The following is a 17,478-nucleotide window of genomic DNA, read 5'->3' as shown; positions in this document are numbered from 1 at the left end:
AATCTCCCATTCAATGTTTACCCCCCAAATACTTTGTATTATCTGCTTTCTAGAATATTACTGCTTCTTACGTATCTTTAAAAGGTGGGTATTTGTAATAGCTTAAAATAGTAACATTTATTTGGTGTCATCTTTCTTAATTTAAAAACAAAAAATAAATGAACGAGTCTGTTCCAGTGATCTCCTTTGAGATTTTCCAGTTTTAGAAAGTTGCTACACTGTCAGGCGTGGTGGCTCATGCCTGTAATCCTAGCACTTAGGGAGGCCAAGGTGGGTGGATCACTTGAGGTCAGGAGTTCGAGACCAGCCTGGCCAACATGGTGAAACCCCATCTCTACTAAAAATACAAAAATTAGCCGGGTGTCGTGCCGGGCACCTGTAATCCCAGCTACTCGGAAGGCAGAGGCAAGACAATCGCTTGAACCCGGGCAAGGTTGCAGTGAGCTGGGATCACACCACTGCACTCCAGCCTGGGCGACAGAGCGACCCCGTCTCCAAAAAAAAAAAAAAAAAAGTTGCTACACTGTCAATACTAGGTAAAAAGCTCTTATATCAACACCAGCTTTTTTTTTGTTCTGCCACATGCCTTGTTAGCAACAACTCTGGAACAGATTCAAGTGTTAAAATAATGCCGTGAAATATATGGGCTGTCTCAACCTGTAAGTCCTTAATGTTAAGTCTCCTAAATTTTGTAACTTAATCAGGTATAGGGCCAACTGATGTTTAGTATGTGAAATGTTTTATAAAAATTATGGTATGATTCACTCAGACCCCTTAGATGTCATCTAGCCTAACCCTTTACCCAATGCATAAAAATACTCCCTCCCAGTTCCAAGTTTATTAAGATTCCCTCTCAGTCAGCTTATTAAGTAGTAATGATTATGTTCATATTTATTTAAGCCACAATGAATTTTGGGGGGAAGATTTTACTTATTACCAGTTCCTCATGTCATGATCACCACACACTGCACATATAAGTGTTCAAATGTTTTGCTAAATATAAGTACATGAATGACCATATTCATATGTGTTCATATATTCAGTGGTTAACCAATAAGGAGCATTTAGGAAAATGTCCTCATTTGCTTGTTACGTATGAATTTTCTATTTTAATCCTTAGGAGAACAAAGACTGTAGGTGACCCAAGAAATGGATGCTAAACCGAACCCTTAAAAAGGGAAAGAGAATGAAGTAGGAGCAACCCCATTACATGGCCTAGAATCATAGTTTTAGATCTGGGAGGTACCCCAAAGACGAATTAAACCAAAATCAACTTCTGAGTAGTACAGGAACCATATTGCATATCTGGAAGCTGTTAAAAAAGCTGAGTAATTGCCCAACATGTCACACACAGCTAACCCACTGACATAAAACCCCAGTCTCCAGACCAGTGTGTTAATCCTAACTCATCATCATCTTAATTCATCTATTATTTACTACTGAAATAGATTATTTACTGATTATTTAATGCTACCCAAAACAAAAAAATACTTTTAAGGGAAGCATTCTAAATAAAGATTTAAATACTAGACACTTCTGGTTTACTTGAAGCAAGACTAAAAAGTTCTTTCTAAAACAGGTTGATGTTTAACTTCACTGATGACTAAACACCCCACCACTCTCACGAACACCAACTTTTTCACCATCGTCATTTAAAGCTCCACAAAGCTTGGATTTAACACTGATAACATTCCATGAAATGTAACTTTTAGGTCAATAAATGATGGTGACTATCAATCCTTAAGATGATTCCTGGAGTAAATTTAAACAGGTGCTCTAAAAGAACTTACTACCTTACTCTTATATTTAATTAAAACCTTGCTATGTAGTATAACAGTGTTTTAAAATTATATTGGTTTTCTCCAAACTGAAATTCATTACTCTGCTTCTTTTAAACAACACGTTTTGTTTTCTTTCTATGGATTCATACTGAACACCACCAGTATCACTGAGAGGACCAGTACTTGTAAAAAGCAGTAGAAAAAAAATATTTTTCAAAAGTAGAAAGCTAGCTAGAACCTCATTATGTTGTACCTCTTCTCTAACATTTCAGATTAAAATTGTCATCTTTAAATAAAATTAAATGTCAACAAACTATAAAAGGGAAAAAATAAAACATCTGGAAAACATTTCCCAAACGTTCCCATAAACATGACACTTGGAAGGGGTGTGTGCATGTGTCTGAGTAGAAAAGCTGGTCTTCAGAGCTGAAAAGGAGGGCAGAGATTCCCCCTTAATGTATGTTTTCTAAATTGAAAGTTTAGAAAAAGCCATATTCTCTGGAATGTGATGGTAATGATTATATTTGTATTAATGCTTTACAACTTTTTTTTTTTTTTTTAAAAGCGTTCTCATAGTACAATTTGAAAATGGATTAGGTTCTAAAAACTAATATGTAAAACTTGGAAAATTCTTAAAAATTCAGGAAATTATTTTTCTAAAGAAGGTAATCTAATTTTAAACTTTTTTTATTTGAAGAAAGCTTACAAAACTACTGTGAACAAAACTATATAAGGATACATTTTATGAATGTCTAACAAAAGAGGACCTATCTTCCCAAAGAATTTTTTGTTTTGTTTTGCTTTTTGAGACGGTGTCTTGCTCTGTCACCCAGGCTGGAATGCGGGGGTACGATCTCAGCTCACTGCAACCTCTGCCACCTAGGTTCAAGCAATTCTCCTGTCTCAGCCTCCCAAGTAGCTGGGATTACAGGTGCACGCCACCACACCCAGCTAATTTTTGTGTTTTTAGTAGAGATGGAGTTTCACCATATTGGTCAGGCTGGTCTCGAACTCCTGACCTCAGGTGATCTACCCGCCTCAGTCTCCCAACGTGCTGGGATTACAGGTGTGAGCCACCATGCCCAGCCCCAAATAATTTTTTTTAAAAGATATACAGCTTAACAAGTTGAAATTTTAGTAAGATTGCATATTTACTTTTCCTAATACTGTATTTGTGCTTATCTAAACTGGATCACAATCTTTGAGATGAAATTAAATGCTCTAAGTAGATTTATAAAATACCAATATTGATGAATGTGGGTAAACAGTTCATTTCATGATCCACACTGCTGTGAACCAAAGAAGCAGAGGTAGGCTTGTGTTTACCGAAATCCAGACTAGGAAAGAGAAACCTGTAGCTTTTCTTTTCCCGATTCTTAGACTGAGATACAACCTAACAAATAAAATACTATCTTAAAATGCCTCTTTGTAACAATCTACAGAGGTGATTCAACTGTGGTACCTGAAAATGGAAACTCTCTGTAATTCTGGCAACTCAATTAAAACAACCTTTGAATTTTTGACAAATATTCTCCAACTATAATAAAAGGTTGTCAAATTTTCGGAAATCAAAAATCACTAACTTATATATCATTGGAACTATTAATATCCATGCTCCTAAGCATGGAGATAGTGGGTATAGGGAGTGAAAGAATGAGTCTGATTACAGGTAAATCTTGACATATAAAAACTATAGCCTATTTATAACTGGCATCTAACAATTAAAATGTATTATTTTGAACTATGGATGAAGGTCATATCTATCCTACATAACTTCTATCCTCTTGGGTCTGGAATGCTTTGTTCCTCCTACTTGTCTCCTCCTCTACTTCCCTATCCTTCCCCCTAGAAAACCTTCCTTAGGGCCCAGCTAGTTACATATGTGGTACACAAGAAACAGATTGAGCAATCATTTTGCATAGATGGGCCAGTTTCCACTGCCCAAAGGTTGCTCTGGAATATGACTGTCAGGTATCAGAAAGTCCTGCCCCAGCTGCCTCCCTTCCTCAAGTTAGCCCCAGTACAAAATCCTCGCTAAAGATTTTGAGACAAAGATCTAAGAAGTAAGTTTTCATGCAGTTTTCTTTGAGCTAGAGGCCTTAAGAGAGGTAGTGAGATGAGGCCCTTTCATGCCATTAGCTAATGCTCAATGCCAGTAGGCTGCATGTGTTCCTGCAATTCATCAAGGTGAGAATCTTTAAATCACAAACTATAACCAGGCTGTTCTGGTTGAAAATATATCTTTAAAACATTTTAACAGTGTGTCCAGTCAGTTTCATCTACTGGATATGGCTGTCAGGTCAGCATCACTCACATACATCTATACTAGTGTATTCTTTCAAAAATCATTTATACACATTTAATATAGGCATATAGCCTAAGACTATATTGCCTCCTTACCATACTTGTGCCATTGTGGAACCAAAAGCCTGAAGATGTACATAATGTACTTTAAGACATTTAACTGAACAAGTCAGTGGGAGACAGGGCACTATAACACATTTCAATTCAATCTAAGACTTGTATTTGTGAACAGATGTCCCGTTATAATTTTATACTTGATATATGAAGATAAGCTATGTCAAAAATTATTCAAAGGCATGATCACAATAATACTTGTTTCATAGTTCTAAGTATTTTGATACACCAGGAAACAAAAATCAACTGGGATCCCTAATGAAAGGAAATTATTTCTTCTAAGTAAAACATGAATATTCACTTCAAAAGTGCAGAAATGTGCTCAGTGTTGAAGCAGGCTAAGCTAACAAGGATGATGGCCTCCTCCTCTGACTCTTCCCATGCTCAAGCTTTTGCATTACCATTTCTTTCCTCCCATTCCACCTTGTCTACTCCTGGGTGACTGCTCTTAAACCACACCTTTTAAAAAATTTCTGTTTAGAGCATTCAACAGCAAAGTAACAGTACCATCAGGGCAATAATATGCTACTTAAAAAATGACAGGATTTGGAACACTCTTATCTCATACTATATATTCAAAGCTGCATAGCTGTGTCTTACACATGCCTACACAAGGCTTGATGAATATTAATGTCATATAAAAAATAATTTTCACAAATCAGCTTAGTTGTTTAACTTCCCTAGGAACACAAGGCTTAAAGCAAAATTTCAAACTTAACGGTTTTTTATCCCAATGGGACAAAGAGTGCAACACTTTAAGGAAGTCAGAAAATGCAAACTTAGGTAGCAAAAGTAGGAAGAACCTTCATGTTCCCTGTTTGTCATTACATCTCCCCAGTCAAAATCCTAAAACTCTCAGGAGTAGTATGAAAGGATATGAAAACAATTATACTCTCCCCACCTATATCATACTGAAACTGTGCTTTAAAGCTCAGGAGAGAGGTGGATGCTCAGTGTTGTCTATATATCCATTATACATAGTTGAAGCTTTGAAATTAAGAAACAGCTTTGGAAGAAACAGCTGTACCAATGTGATAGCAAACAAGCCATTTTTAAATAAAAACTCACTTGAAAAAAGCAAGTGCATCTTCTGGGTATGTTTTGAGTGGGGACAACAGAGATCTGGACTAGATTTAAGATTATAAGGTATTCTCCAATAGAAAACCCTCCTGTAAGCCCCTCCTGAATACTTTTAAGACAGCAGTAGGCACAGGGGCTTTCAATAAGTACAGAATGGCTGCTAGTAGGAAAGCAAATAAATAAAAGGAGAGCCTACAACACAGTTCAAAATTGATACCTTAAAGGCCATAGTAATATAGTTATGGGAGGTAATCATTACTGCTGGAGGAGTCTATCCCCAAATAATAAATTTTGTATTAACTGTGGATAATCTATGAGTTTTAATTCCAGGCAAGATTTTCCATTGCACCTCCCTCCCTCATACTGTGAGTCGTCTCTTACTAATGCTTAGCCTGTATTTTGTTCTGAAATTCCAAGAAGAGGGGAAAAGTCAAGCATATGACAATTCTGTCATGATGATTAACTGCTAATAAATGAAAACCGATTATAGAGTACCTAGCTTTCCTTGAAACTTTAATCCAATGATTAAAAATGTGATATAAAGAAATATGTAACATAGACTACAAGCTATCGTAGGTCTGGAACATGAGCCTTATATTACATTACATATTCTAATCCTACATGTAACTATCAGTAAACATCTTTTTTCAAAACATTACTACACAAAGAATTCCACAAAGCATACATTCAAACAAGAGGCATCTAAAGATTAAAAAAATTACCCGCTGTATTTTTGTATAAAAATAATCAACATTCTCTAATGTACACAAAGCCAAAAGATAAATATAATATCTGTGATGTCTTCAGTGACATCTTTAGTCTTCTACTAGCTCAACACAATCTTTTTGAAAAGAGCAGTGAAAATGACTGAAACTCACGGACTCTTTATTTTCCCCTCCTTACTCGACTTCTGCCAAATATCTGTGTATGTTCCTTCAATTACTAAAATATCTCAATCGTGGTAATATAAGAAAAGAGTAAAACAAAACATTCATCATCTCAAATAAAATTTTTGATGTCCAGGACTATAAAGCTTTCAGGGCTTCCACAAACAATTTTGTTTTAGTGTCATAATTCTATAGAACACTGATCAGTAAAAGGTTTTGCTTTAAATTTTTTTCCTCAAACATGTACATACAAAATTATATCTGGTGATTTAAGAGAAATCACTTGGTAAGTGCTTTGCAGGAAGCATGCAAACGTTTGGTAAAGGAAGTAGGAATGTACATTCTAGCTAGTCCCAGCATGTTCAACATTAGAAAAAAATCCAAAGAGCAACCACATATCTGCTACAAACTATTTTCTTGCCAGAAAAGGCTATGTACTAGTTCATAGGTATAATCATATTATGCCTTCATCATTGCAGAGGAGCACAGAGGTATGAAAGATAATCAGAATGAATTAGTACTTTCTGAGAGTTAAATTATTTCCATGTTAGTCCTTATTTTATAGGACAATTTGTAGATCTTTTTTTCTTTTTCTAGTATGATTAAACTAGAAAAAATTATTCAGCAGAATATGAATGTTATGTGAATAATACTTTCATCATATATATTTAGTATGCTCCATCTTTTAAAAGTATTCCTTTGGGTGAAAACAGTATTTATCACTCCTTCTATATCAGAGTTTCTCAACCTTGGCAGTACCGACATTTTTGAACCGATAATTCTTCATAGTGGAGGGGTGCTGTCCTGTGCATTATAAGATATTTAGAAACATCTCTGGCTTCTACCTACTAGATACCAGTAGCAACCCTCCCCTAAACCCACCCCCAAGCTGTGACAACCAAAATGTCTCAGCATTGCCAAATGTCCCCTGGCAATCAAAACTGACCTCCACTGAGAACCACTGCTCTGAATAAATGTACAAAAACTGAGAGGAAAACTTTCTCAATCAAACCAAATTCTTGGTCAAGTTTGGAATAGAAACTAACTCTTCTCACTTCCAGATCAGTATTGTTCATACTAGAACACAATTCCTTTTTTATAGGTAAAGCATATGTCTAAAAGACATATTTTTTAAAATGTACACTGATTTCATATGATTCTGTCACTGGACTACTAAATTATTCCATAACATACCTCTCATAACAACCTTTAGAAAACTAATAGGGTAGAAAAAAATGTATAAGAAAATCGAATCAAAAGAGGACAAATGTAAATCATTAAATTACTTTTAAAAGGATTCTTTATATTAATGATAAACATCACCTTTAAAAAAATTATCTAGTATAACACATTTCTTTGAAAAATATCATGGCCCTCTATAACAAGTCTTTCAATGTTTCATGTAACCTGTAAAATTAATTTTACCAATGTTTGTTAATTATGAAAATGTATGATGAATTATTATACCTGTAGAAGAAATGTCAGTATTTGATGTGGAGATCCCAATGTGCTTGGCTATCCACTACAGTAAGTGTCATATTCTAGACCAAGTTAGGCCTTTACCTCACAAGTTTGTGTGAGAAGAGTAAAACTGCTGTTTTATCAAGGCTTCATGTTCCTGTTAAGATTCCTTCAGAGAGTTGATGCGTGCACAGATCTTCAGGGCTGGGCCTAGCTTGATATTCATTGCACTCATGAGATGGTCTTCTTTTAGCAAGAGAAGGGCCTGTCCATCAATCTCCTGTGCTCTGAATTCATCTGCAATATCCTGGCAGCCTGGAATTTGACCAGAGGATGGAAGTTAGAATTAAATATACAACAATTAGACATTACTCCTAACAGTCACAGTTATGCTCTCACTGGGTCTGAGAATCTGAAATACAGGCTGAGAAACAAATGAAATTTATTTATGGTAGTCTTGAGTTCACTCTTGAAGAATAGAGTATTTGCATTCTGAAAATAAGAATTAATTCAAAATCCAGGTAAAGCAATTTGTTTGGAATTCTTGCTCTAAAATAATGTTATAGAAATAATTCATAAGAGGTAAAAATGTACAAAGTCTAGATATAATACTGCCTTCACAAAAAGGACTATGGTGTTACCTCAAAGCATGCCACATAACAGGTTTGGGTTAACTAGTTATATACCTCATGAACTTATCTCTGTATAATACATCCTTCACATATAGGTAAAGAGGAAACAAAAATATAATGTTTTGCCATTTAAATAACCTAGAAATATTTTCTCAAGTAAGTACCACTTTCATTATCATTTGTACCTTATCCTAATTTATAACCTTCACTTGACAAGTACATTTAAAATACTTTTATTGTTCACTCAGGACAGATCAAATCTCTCAAGATTGTATTACCAATCTACTGCAGTGCTGCTGAAATGTATTACACTGCTTGACTTGTAACTTCAACTTCAAATCTTAGTATCACTAGGCTTGTCTCCACTTTTGTTAAGAAAACAATTCTCACTGAAATTATGAGCTTGCTGGTGAATTTCCTGCCATATAACCAATATTTTAGCTCTCAGTCTAAACCAGGTGCTTTAGCAGGTAACAATGCCAGTATCTACCTGAAACTCAAATGTTTTTACTGTCTACCAAATTTTCAATTCCAGATTACTCAACAAACTTACCCATTAAGGGTAAAGAAACCAATAGGAAAGGTAATGAATTAAGCAGCTGAGACAAGACAGAATACAAAAATATGGAAGCTTTCTTGAGATACAGTAAAATTTTAAGATGAATTTAAGAATATACATAAAAACTGACAGCTTAAGTTTTTCTATTTTATTCAAATCAGCATTCTAAGGGAAAACACAAAGAAAAAGATAATGAAAAATGAAAATAGTTACATTACACTTTTGGATGCCACAATTTTGCTAGTTCAATTATCCTTTCTGCTTGCAAATGTTATCATCCTCTTGTTTATGTAAGATTATGTCTTACAACCCAGCACAAAGCACAAAGCATTATAGGTACTGAATACATAATATTTGTCAATAAGGACTGAATTAGTAAATACACAATAAACAAAAATATAATCTGCTACAGAAGAGCTATCTGTAAGAATAATACAAATATTTTTTCCTGTGTACAGCTGTGTGTCCATTTTTTCTCTTGCTTATTTCTTTTCTCATGTCCTCTGTTAGTTGTATCTTTACTGTTTCCTATATAACAACTAGCTTTTCTATTTCTATTTTAATAATTTCTCAGACTTTGAAAAATTCACATTTCAATACCCTCTACAAAATTTTTATGCTTTTGCTCATTTATCTTATAAAAGAAACTATAGTTGAAATAGGATTACTCACCATAGAAAAGCCCCTTTTCTTTTCCCAGAGGTAGCTCAACAAAACTGGGCAGACAAAACTGACTAATCTTGCATCTAGTTGTGACTTCATCCTTCTTTTTATGAAAGAACTAATGTTCTTCTCTCTTCAGTCTTACTTACAAGAACACAGGAAAGAAAAGAAGAGAGAGAAAGATAGGGTGGGACTTACTTAGATTCAGAAAACAGGAGCAATGAGAAGTAATGAGAATTATAAGAGCTACATTTGGGAATAGAAACAAGGAGTTCTCCATGAGGAAAATATGTAGCACATTCCTGTTCCTCTGTATTGTGAGATTCCTCTTCACATATCCTCTTGTAGGTGGACAGTAAATGTATTAGCAAAATAATAAAGAACAAAAAGTGTTTTGGGAATTAGCACGATCAAATAGGAATGCATTTTAGATCACAACTTTCTTAAGCTAACCACAAAAAAAGAGTAGTTACATCAGTATAGAAATAAAAAAATAAAGTGACTTAGAAAAATTGGAAGCAAGTATGCTTCCAGAAACTCATTACAGAAAAATATATTTTAAAAACAATTTTAAGTGCTCAAGGTATACTGAGATAAAGTTCTGAGTTTCTGACATTAACATCTACTTTGGTAAAATGCCTGGATCCCAGGGATGTGTACAAAACAAACACCAACTGACACTGAGCTAGCCAGTCAGCTGAGCTAGCTTCACCTCACCAGAAGCAAGTGCAGTGCAGCTCTCAGTACGGGCAAGGACCTCTGCACATGGGTCCCAACTGACCTTGCAAGTGTCTGGCATCACTTCTCCAGCTAAACTCAAAACAAAACACCCTGCACAAAAATTGACCACAGTAAGGTTGGTGAAAAGGTATCACGTGCCACTCAATACTACAGAATAAACAAGTCCCAATACTGATATTACAAAAACCAGTAAACAGTCACGTTTTTAAAAATGATTCCTAGTTTATGCCTACAGAAAAATCAAATCTACTGTGGATTCACACTTGAATAAATAGAGGACAAACTGATCTCTGCAAAAGGCAGTTCACCATAGCAAGAAAGGGTTAAAGAAGATAACCTGCAGTAAATTGAAAATAAGAATTGTTCCCGTAGATAACTTTTTAATGCAGAAAAAATTAGAAGGCGGTAATTTTTCATTCTGATAACAGCTCTGAGATTCTGGTCTACTGCATACAAGCTCTAACATAGTCTGAACAGGATGGTTAACAAGATGATATACAAAGAGAAGAGAAAACTGGAGGAGTAAATATAAATGCCCTGATTAAAGAGGGAAGGAAGCCTATCTCAACTGGAAAGAAACAAAATACAAAAGAGATTACAAAATTTACAAGTTTGTTCATTCTATTTAAGAAAAGCTTGGGAGTAGACTACTCAGGGAAAACAAATAGCACTGAATGAGAGCTAAAAAAAAGCTCAAAATGGTATTTACAAAGTCCAGAGAAGCAGAAAGAAATGATCATTAAGGCAGTTTCTGGTATGAGATTACCTTAAACTATAGGCATTATGCAGAGAAAACTTTGAGAAAGGTGATATAACTAATCACACAAATAAGCTTATTATTTGGCCTGTCAAAGCAGGTTGGAAACACTCCCATTTCATAAGTAAAGAGAAGAGTCATATTAACCAGACTCTAAAACAGTAATAAGCAATTCTAAATTACATAATAGCTGTGTCCTTTTTATGACATATAATGTTTTCTAAATACCTAGCAACAAAATTAAGTGTCTAATGAGCTCTGTAAGACAAGCATTTTAGGTTATAAGGAATATTAAGTTTTATGTTTTTTTGTTTAACTCAAATGAAGCAAGAATGAGACAAAGGAATTTGCCTTCGTTCTAGTAAAGTAGCCACATGGCAAATGGATGCTGGGGAAAATTAGCCTAAATAAAAAAAGAAGTGAAAGAAGAATCAGCAGTATCTATTATTTGTTAATTATTTGGGCAACTACTTTCCTCAGGATATAAACCAACTCTCTTCTACAAAGGGAAAGAAAAACTTCCCCCAAATGAAAAATCAGGCTCACAAACAGATCATGTGGCCCACATGGAAGAGTGCGACTACTTCTGAAGATGACAGAACCAAAGCCCAGCCCCACGCATCCATATAGACTCTGAAGTTAATTCTCAAGATAGCTATACTGGTCAAAAACTAAAATTGGTTTCCTTAGTTACTAAAACCACAACCAATAAAGAAAGACTCAGTATCTTCTAAATACATCCAGTTTAAAACAGATTCTAAATCCACATGGTCAGCAATTAATTCACACCTAAGTTTTTGTGGGCGTATACATGTTTAAAAATCTTCCCATAGAGTATCTCCACTTTAAACAATTCTATCTTTCTTTAGAAGCGGCCATATTTTTTTTAAACTTAGCATTTCTAAAACAAGCTATTGATAAACTAATTTAACAAACTCTCACAGAATTCTGTATATGAAGTAAAGTGGGTGACAGATTCTTTACAACTGTCATTTCTAAATATATTTTCTTGTATAGCATGTGAGCTCTAAGTATGCTTCTAAGACCTTAGCTGCCATCAGAGAAAGACTAATTAGCAACAACAGCTAATTAGCTTATTAAACTGTAAAAAGTTAGTAGACAAGTTCAAACAGAATGTATTCTTCTAGAAAGCTTGTATCAAGAGAAATGATATGATTCGCAATAAAACCAAAAGGAAATAAATTTTTTGTTTTAGTCTCCTCATTTTCCATATGCATAAGGTCAAAGTGAATGACAAGACTTACTGATTTAAAAAATATATATACACATATATAGTCTTAACATATATAACTAGTGTGGGTCTCATCATGAGCAAAGGTGCAGCTGTCTTTAGTAGCCAGCCCCTTGGAGAAAGTGGGTATAAAAGATTATTGTCGTTTTAAGGAAAAAAGATAGAGACTTAAGGTGATGGAAAGAATATCAAAATGAGAGAACAGGAAAACATAAATAAGAAAGTTACCCTCAATATTAGAATGAATATAACTGAATTTCAGCTCTCTATTTGAAAAATAAAATTTCAGAAAGGCTCTTGATGTTTATTTATTGAAAAGAAAGAATGTACCTTCTTTTAAAAGAACTAGCTTGATTTTTTTCAAAGAAATCAAATTTTTAACATATTTTAAAAGGTTCCAATTAGCTTTCAAAAAAGTAAAAAAAAAAAAAGTCTCTCTTACTTCATTTTTAAAAAGGTTAAATTAGGAAATAAGGAGGAATAGAATAGAAAAATAGAAGAGCAGAAAGGAAGAAGTGTCTGATTCAATCTCTCTACTGACCTCTCGAGAGAAATCAGACTGAAGAGAAGAAAGCACCTTTAATATCTTCACCGGCTGAGGTGTCACAGCAGAAGCAGGACTAGTCAGTTTTTATCGACTTGGGGGGGTATGAGAAAATACCCAGTAGTGCTGAGGGAATAAGCAAGAGGAAACAGATCATATTTCAATAACAAATGCCATTTAATTTATACATATACACAGTACTTCTCTAGCCCTTTTGTGAAAAAGGTGTGGATGTATCTAACATTGCTGTGTGTGAATGCACAAGAAAAATATTAAGGCCAAAGTGATGAATTACATACCAGGTAAAGAATGTATGAAGGCCCAGACATCATCAACTGTCCATATAGATGGCTCTGTTTGTGCAACTGGTAGCAAGTCACTGTTCTCAGGCATTTTCCGAATTCTCACATCCCGAAGCTCACGTTCTCTTTCCCGCTCACTCTGCCTGCGTAGACGAGTTGTCATAGCAGAGGGCACAGAATCTTCATGAGAAGCCAAGTCTTCTTCTGCAGATGGATAAGTAATTGGAAGCTGGAAAATGTAGTACAAGCAAAATACAGCATTGCACTTTCCTTGCATTTCTGAAAAGGGTATTTTACATTGAAGCAAGGTTTATACAGACCTGCCTAAGCATATGTTCTCTTGCTGCCCCATCAGGGCCACTTGGACGACGGCCACGATGCCCAAGACTTTGATTATCAGGCTTACGATTCCAACGACTAAGTGCAAATTTTTTAGAACAGCTAACATTGTACCTAAGAAATTCAAATAAGAAAAAATATTTAATGATATATGGGACAATCCATTTAGTATTTAATTGTGACTTTAAAGTGCAACTGTGAATACATCATTAATGAATGTAAGACCTCGTATAATAACTATACTGTTCAATGGATTTACTTATGCTAAAAGGTCAAAAAATGGGCTCTGTGTATATCATAATGTATCTCTCAGTATAATACTGGACATCTACAACAAAATATTGTATTTTTTCCTGATTACAGCATGACAGTGGGAAACTTCCTGCAAAACACAGAGGATAACCAATTTTCACAGCAGCAAAAAAAAAAAAAAAAAAAGGAAGCTTCCAAAAGAAAAAGAAGTTATGTAGTATCTAAATGTTTATTCAAACTGATTTTTCTAAGTAATAACTTCCAAAGAGACATTCATTTTTTTTTTTTTTTTTTGAGATGGAGTCTCGCTCTGTCACCCAAGCTGGAGTGTACTGGCCAGATCTCAGCTCACTGCAAGCTCCACCTCCCGGGTTCACGCCATTCTCCTGCCTCAGCCTCCCGAGTAGCTGGGACTACAGGCGCCCACCACCTCGCCCGGCTAGTTTTTTTTTTTGTATTTTTTAGTAGAGACGGGGTTTCACCGTGTTAGCCAGGATGGTCTCAATCTCCTGACCTTGTGATCCGCCCGCCTCGGCCTCCCAAAGTGCTGGAATTACAGGCTTGAGCCACCGCGCCCGGCCCGAGACATTAATTTTTAAAAGTTTAATATACTAGGGAGAAGATCTCAAGTAGCTAACAAAAGATTTTTCATATATTATTAAATCAAAGAACGAAAATGTAAAGTGGAGACTTTAAAGTTATACAAGAAATTCATTGCTCTCACTATTCAGAAAATTTCGAAGTACATAACTCTTTAAAGAAAGATTTTCTTATGCCGGGCGCGGTGGCTCAAGCCTGTAATCCCAGCACTTTGGGAGGCCGAGACGGGCGGATCACGAGGTCAGGAGATCAAGACCATCCTGGCTAACATGGCGAAACCCCGTCTCTACTAAAAATACAAAAAACTAGCCGGGCGAGGTGGCAGCGCCTGTAGTCCCAGCTACTCGGGAGGCTGAGGCAGGAGAATGGCGTAAACCCGGGAGGTGGAGCTTGCAGTGAGCTGAGATCCGGCCACAGCACTCCAGCCTGGGTGACAGAGCGAGACTCCGTCTCAAAAAAAAAAAAAGAAAGATTTTCTTTTATCAAAATAGATCGCCTAATATTTTTGAACATAGACCTTTATAAGACATGATGACAGCTTAAAAAAATCCTATGTCTTTTAATGGATCCTAAAGCCCTGGAACGAGGACTGGCAAACTTTTTCCACGAAGGACCAGATGGTAAATATTTTAAGTTTCATGGGCCATACAAGTTTCTGTCACAACTACCCACCTCTGCCATTGTAGTGTGAAAGGAGCCACTGAAAATATTGGGTCGGGCACGGTGGCTCACACCTGTAATCCCAGCACTTTGGGAGGCCAAGGTGGGTGGATTACTTGAGCTCCAGAGTTGAAGACCAATAAATGGCAAGACCAGTTCAAGGCCAACACGGTGAAAACCCATCTCTACTAAATATACAAAAACTAGCCAGGTGTGCTTGCACACACCTGTAGTCCCAGCTACTTAGAAGGCTAAGGTGGGTGGATGGCTTGAGCCCAGGAGGCCAAGGTTGCAGTGACCTGTGATAGCGCCACTGCACCCAGCATAGGTGACAGAGCCGGACCCTAACTCAAAACAATAAAAATAAATTTAAAAAATAAAAAATAAATAGAAAATATTGTATGAGCATGGTTGTGTTCTAGTAAAACTTTCAGTAACAGTAACAGTAAAATTTGAATTCCACATAATTTTCATGTGTCACAAAATATTATTTTGATTTTTTTTCCCAACAAACTAAAAATTTCAAAATCATCCTTAGCTCACGAGCCCATACAAAAAAATGAACAATAGGAAAGACTTGGCCTGGGTGGGAGTTTGCCAACCTTTCCCCCTAGAAAGAAGAGTGAGAAGAAATGATCTAAGAAACAAATTTCTGAAAAGCTATGCAAAGCCTAGGAAAAATATATGCAGTTTCATTTTTACATATATGAAACTGCCTTTGTAACTTATTTTCAAAAATCTGTTTTGTAGAGATGGGGGTCTCACTATGTTGCCCAGGTTGGTCTCAAACTCCTGGGCTCAAGCAATCTTCCCACCTCAGCCTCCCAAAGTGCTGGGATTACAGGCATGTGGCACCACACCCAGCCTTCAAAATTCTTTTGCTCCAAGAAAGTTACAAGAATAAATCCCAATTAACTTTGCTATTGCTAACTATTCTAGAACCAGTATGCTGACACCACAACAAATTCTTCTCACCTACATTTTATAAAGATATCAAGAGGTGGAAATAAAAAGTACTATGATAATGAATATGCTGTTTTTCCCATAAAAATATAAGTATCTTGATAGCCAATTCATTTTACCCTAAAACAACTTAAGATCCTGCTGTGTTCATAATGTGCTCATTTGTGGGCTCAGCAATGTAGGTTTCTGATTTCCATTTATATCAACTGACAAAACTTCTTTATCCGTTAAGGAAAGAACAGAAAAGAGAGGCTAGCTTTATACTTCATATTTTGTCCCTAAATATTTAGCTTTCCAAGACAGCTAGGCAGACATGTAAATGACAATGGTTCTTCCCCGACCTAATCTCCCTCTCTCATACACATTTCCCTATGTTAGGGCCCCTACCCTGCTAAAGAGATTCATTGAAAGAATACTAATGTGACAACTCAGCATTCATCTCTAAGAGAAGACCGATGGCAGCATTAAGTGTCCTCAAATATTTTTAAATAGTTAAGAAGTTTAAAATATTCTGAAAGGGAGTCCTTTCCCCAAGTTTTTAGAGTTTGTAAATCACTCAGAATCAGATAACCATTGTTCTTTCTTGTAGTATATGCAAACTAGAAACTTCAAGTTTAAATATGAGTTACATAATTTTGATTATTGGTTTATCAGTAACATCAAAGCATATTTGAAAAACAGACTGACAACCAAAACAATGAACCCAATTTTGGAGGAAAACACTTCTATTATTTAACTTAAGTTTTACTAAGTATATTTTGGAAATAACCCATACGAAATAAAATGTTCAAGTAAGAAATTCCCTTGATGTATACAATTATATTAATTTTTTCATGAGGTTAAAGTTATTTACTTTTTATGGATGCATAACAGATGTACATAGTTTTAGGGTATGTGTGATAATTTAATACATTCATATAATCAGAAAAGATCAAATCAGTGTGCTTGGGATATTCACACCTTAAACATTTGTCTTTTTTTCATGTTAGAACCATTCCAATTCTGCTCTTCTACCTATTTTGAAATACAGTACAAGCTATAGTCATCCTATTGAAGATCTTAAATCCTTTGAGAGAATAATTATCTTTTTGAACAGAGAACCAATTTCAAAATAGTGTGCATACACTTCAACTTAAGTGGTAAGTATCTGTATTACTAGGATTTATTATTAGAATTAGGGTGGGGTTCTTTTTTAACATAAACCAAACTTGGGAATTATACGATTAATGAAGAGACTAAACATTTATTTTGTTATTAATACTATTTATCAGCCAGGCGTGGTGGCTCACACATGTAATCCCAGCACTTTGGGAGGCCGAGGCAGGCGGATCACCTGAGGTTAGGAATTTGAGACCAGCCTGGCGAACATGGTGAAACCCCATCTCTACTAAAAATACAAAAATTAGCTGGGCATGGTGGCAGGTGCCTGTAATCCCAGCTACTCATGAGGCTGAGGCAGGAGAATCTCTTGAAGCCAGGTGGTGGAGGTTGTAGTGAGCCGAGACTACACCACTGCACTCCAGACTGGGCCACAGAGTGACACGCTGTATTAAAAAAAAAAAACACTACTTATCTATAATAATGACT

General features: G+C 35.6%; 1 protein-coding gene across 3 annotated transcripts in view; it reads right to left on the bottom strand.

Annotated features, from left to right (window-relative positions):
* Window positions 1–5,775: 5,775 nt before the first annotated feature.
* PHC3 (polyhomeotic homolog 3 (Drosophila)) overlaps window positions 5,776–17,478 on the bottom strand; it is a 100,611-nt gene continuing 88,908 nt past the window's right edge. Inside the window, exons 13-15 of one of the 3 annotated variants that reach the window (XM_011949002.1) lie at window positions 13,398–13,530; window positions 13,075–13,306; window positions 5,776–7,942 (exon numbers count right to left, since the gene is read on the bottom strand). In XM_011949002.1, coding sequence (XP_011804392.1) covers window positions 7,788–7,942; window positions 13,075–13,306; window positions 13,398–13,530 — 520 coding nt within the window. In that variant the 3' untranslated portion in view covers window positions 5,776–7,787. Of the gene's footprint in view, window positions 7,943–13,074; window positions 13,307–13,397; window positions 13,531–17,478 lie in introns of those variants that run through there. The other 2 variants (XM_011949001.1, XM_011949003.1) reach the window with 2 other exon arrangements.

Source organism: Colobus angolensis, unplaced genomic scaffold (assembly GCF_000951035.1).
Source record: "Colobus angolensis palliatus isolate OR3802 unplaced genomic scaffold, Cang.pa_1.0 Scaffold289, whole genome shotgun sequence".
NCBI classification, from domain to species: domain Eukaryota; kingdom Metazoa; phylum Chordata; class Mammalia; order Primates; family Cercopithecidae; genus Colobus; species Colobus angolensis.
The sequence above is the reverse complement of the archived record's forward strand: the minus strand, read 5'-3'. Positions and strand labels throughout refer to the sequence as shown.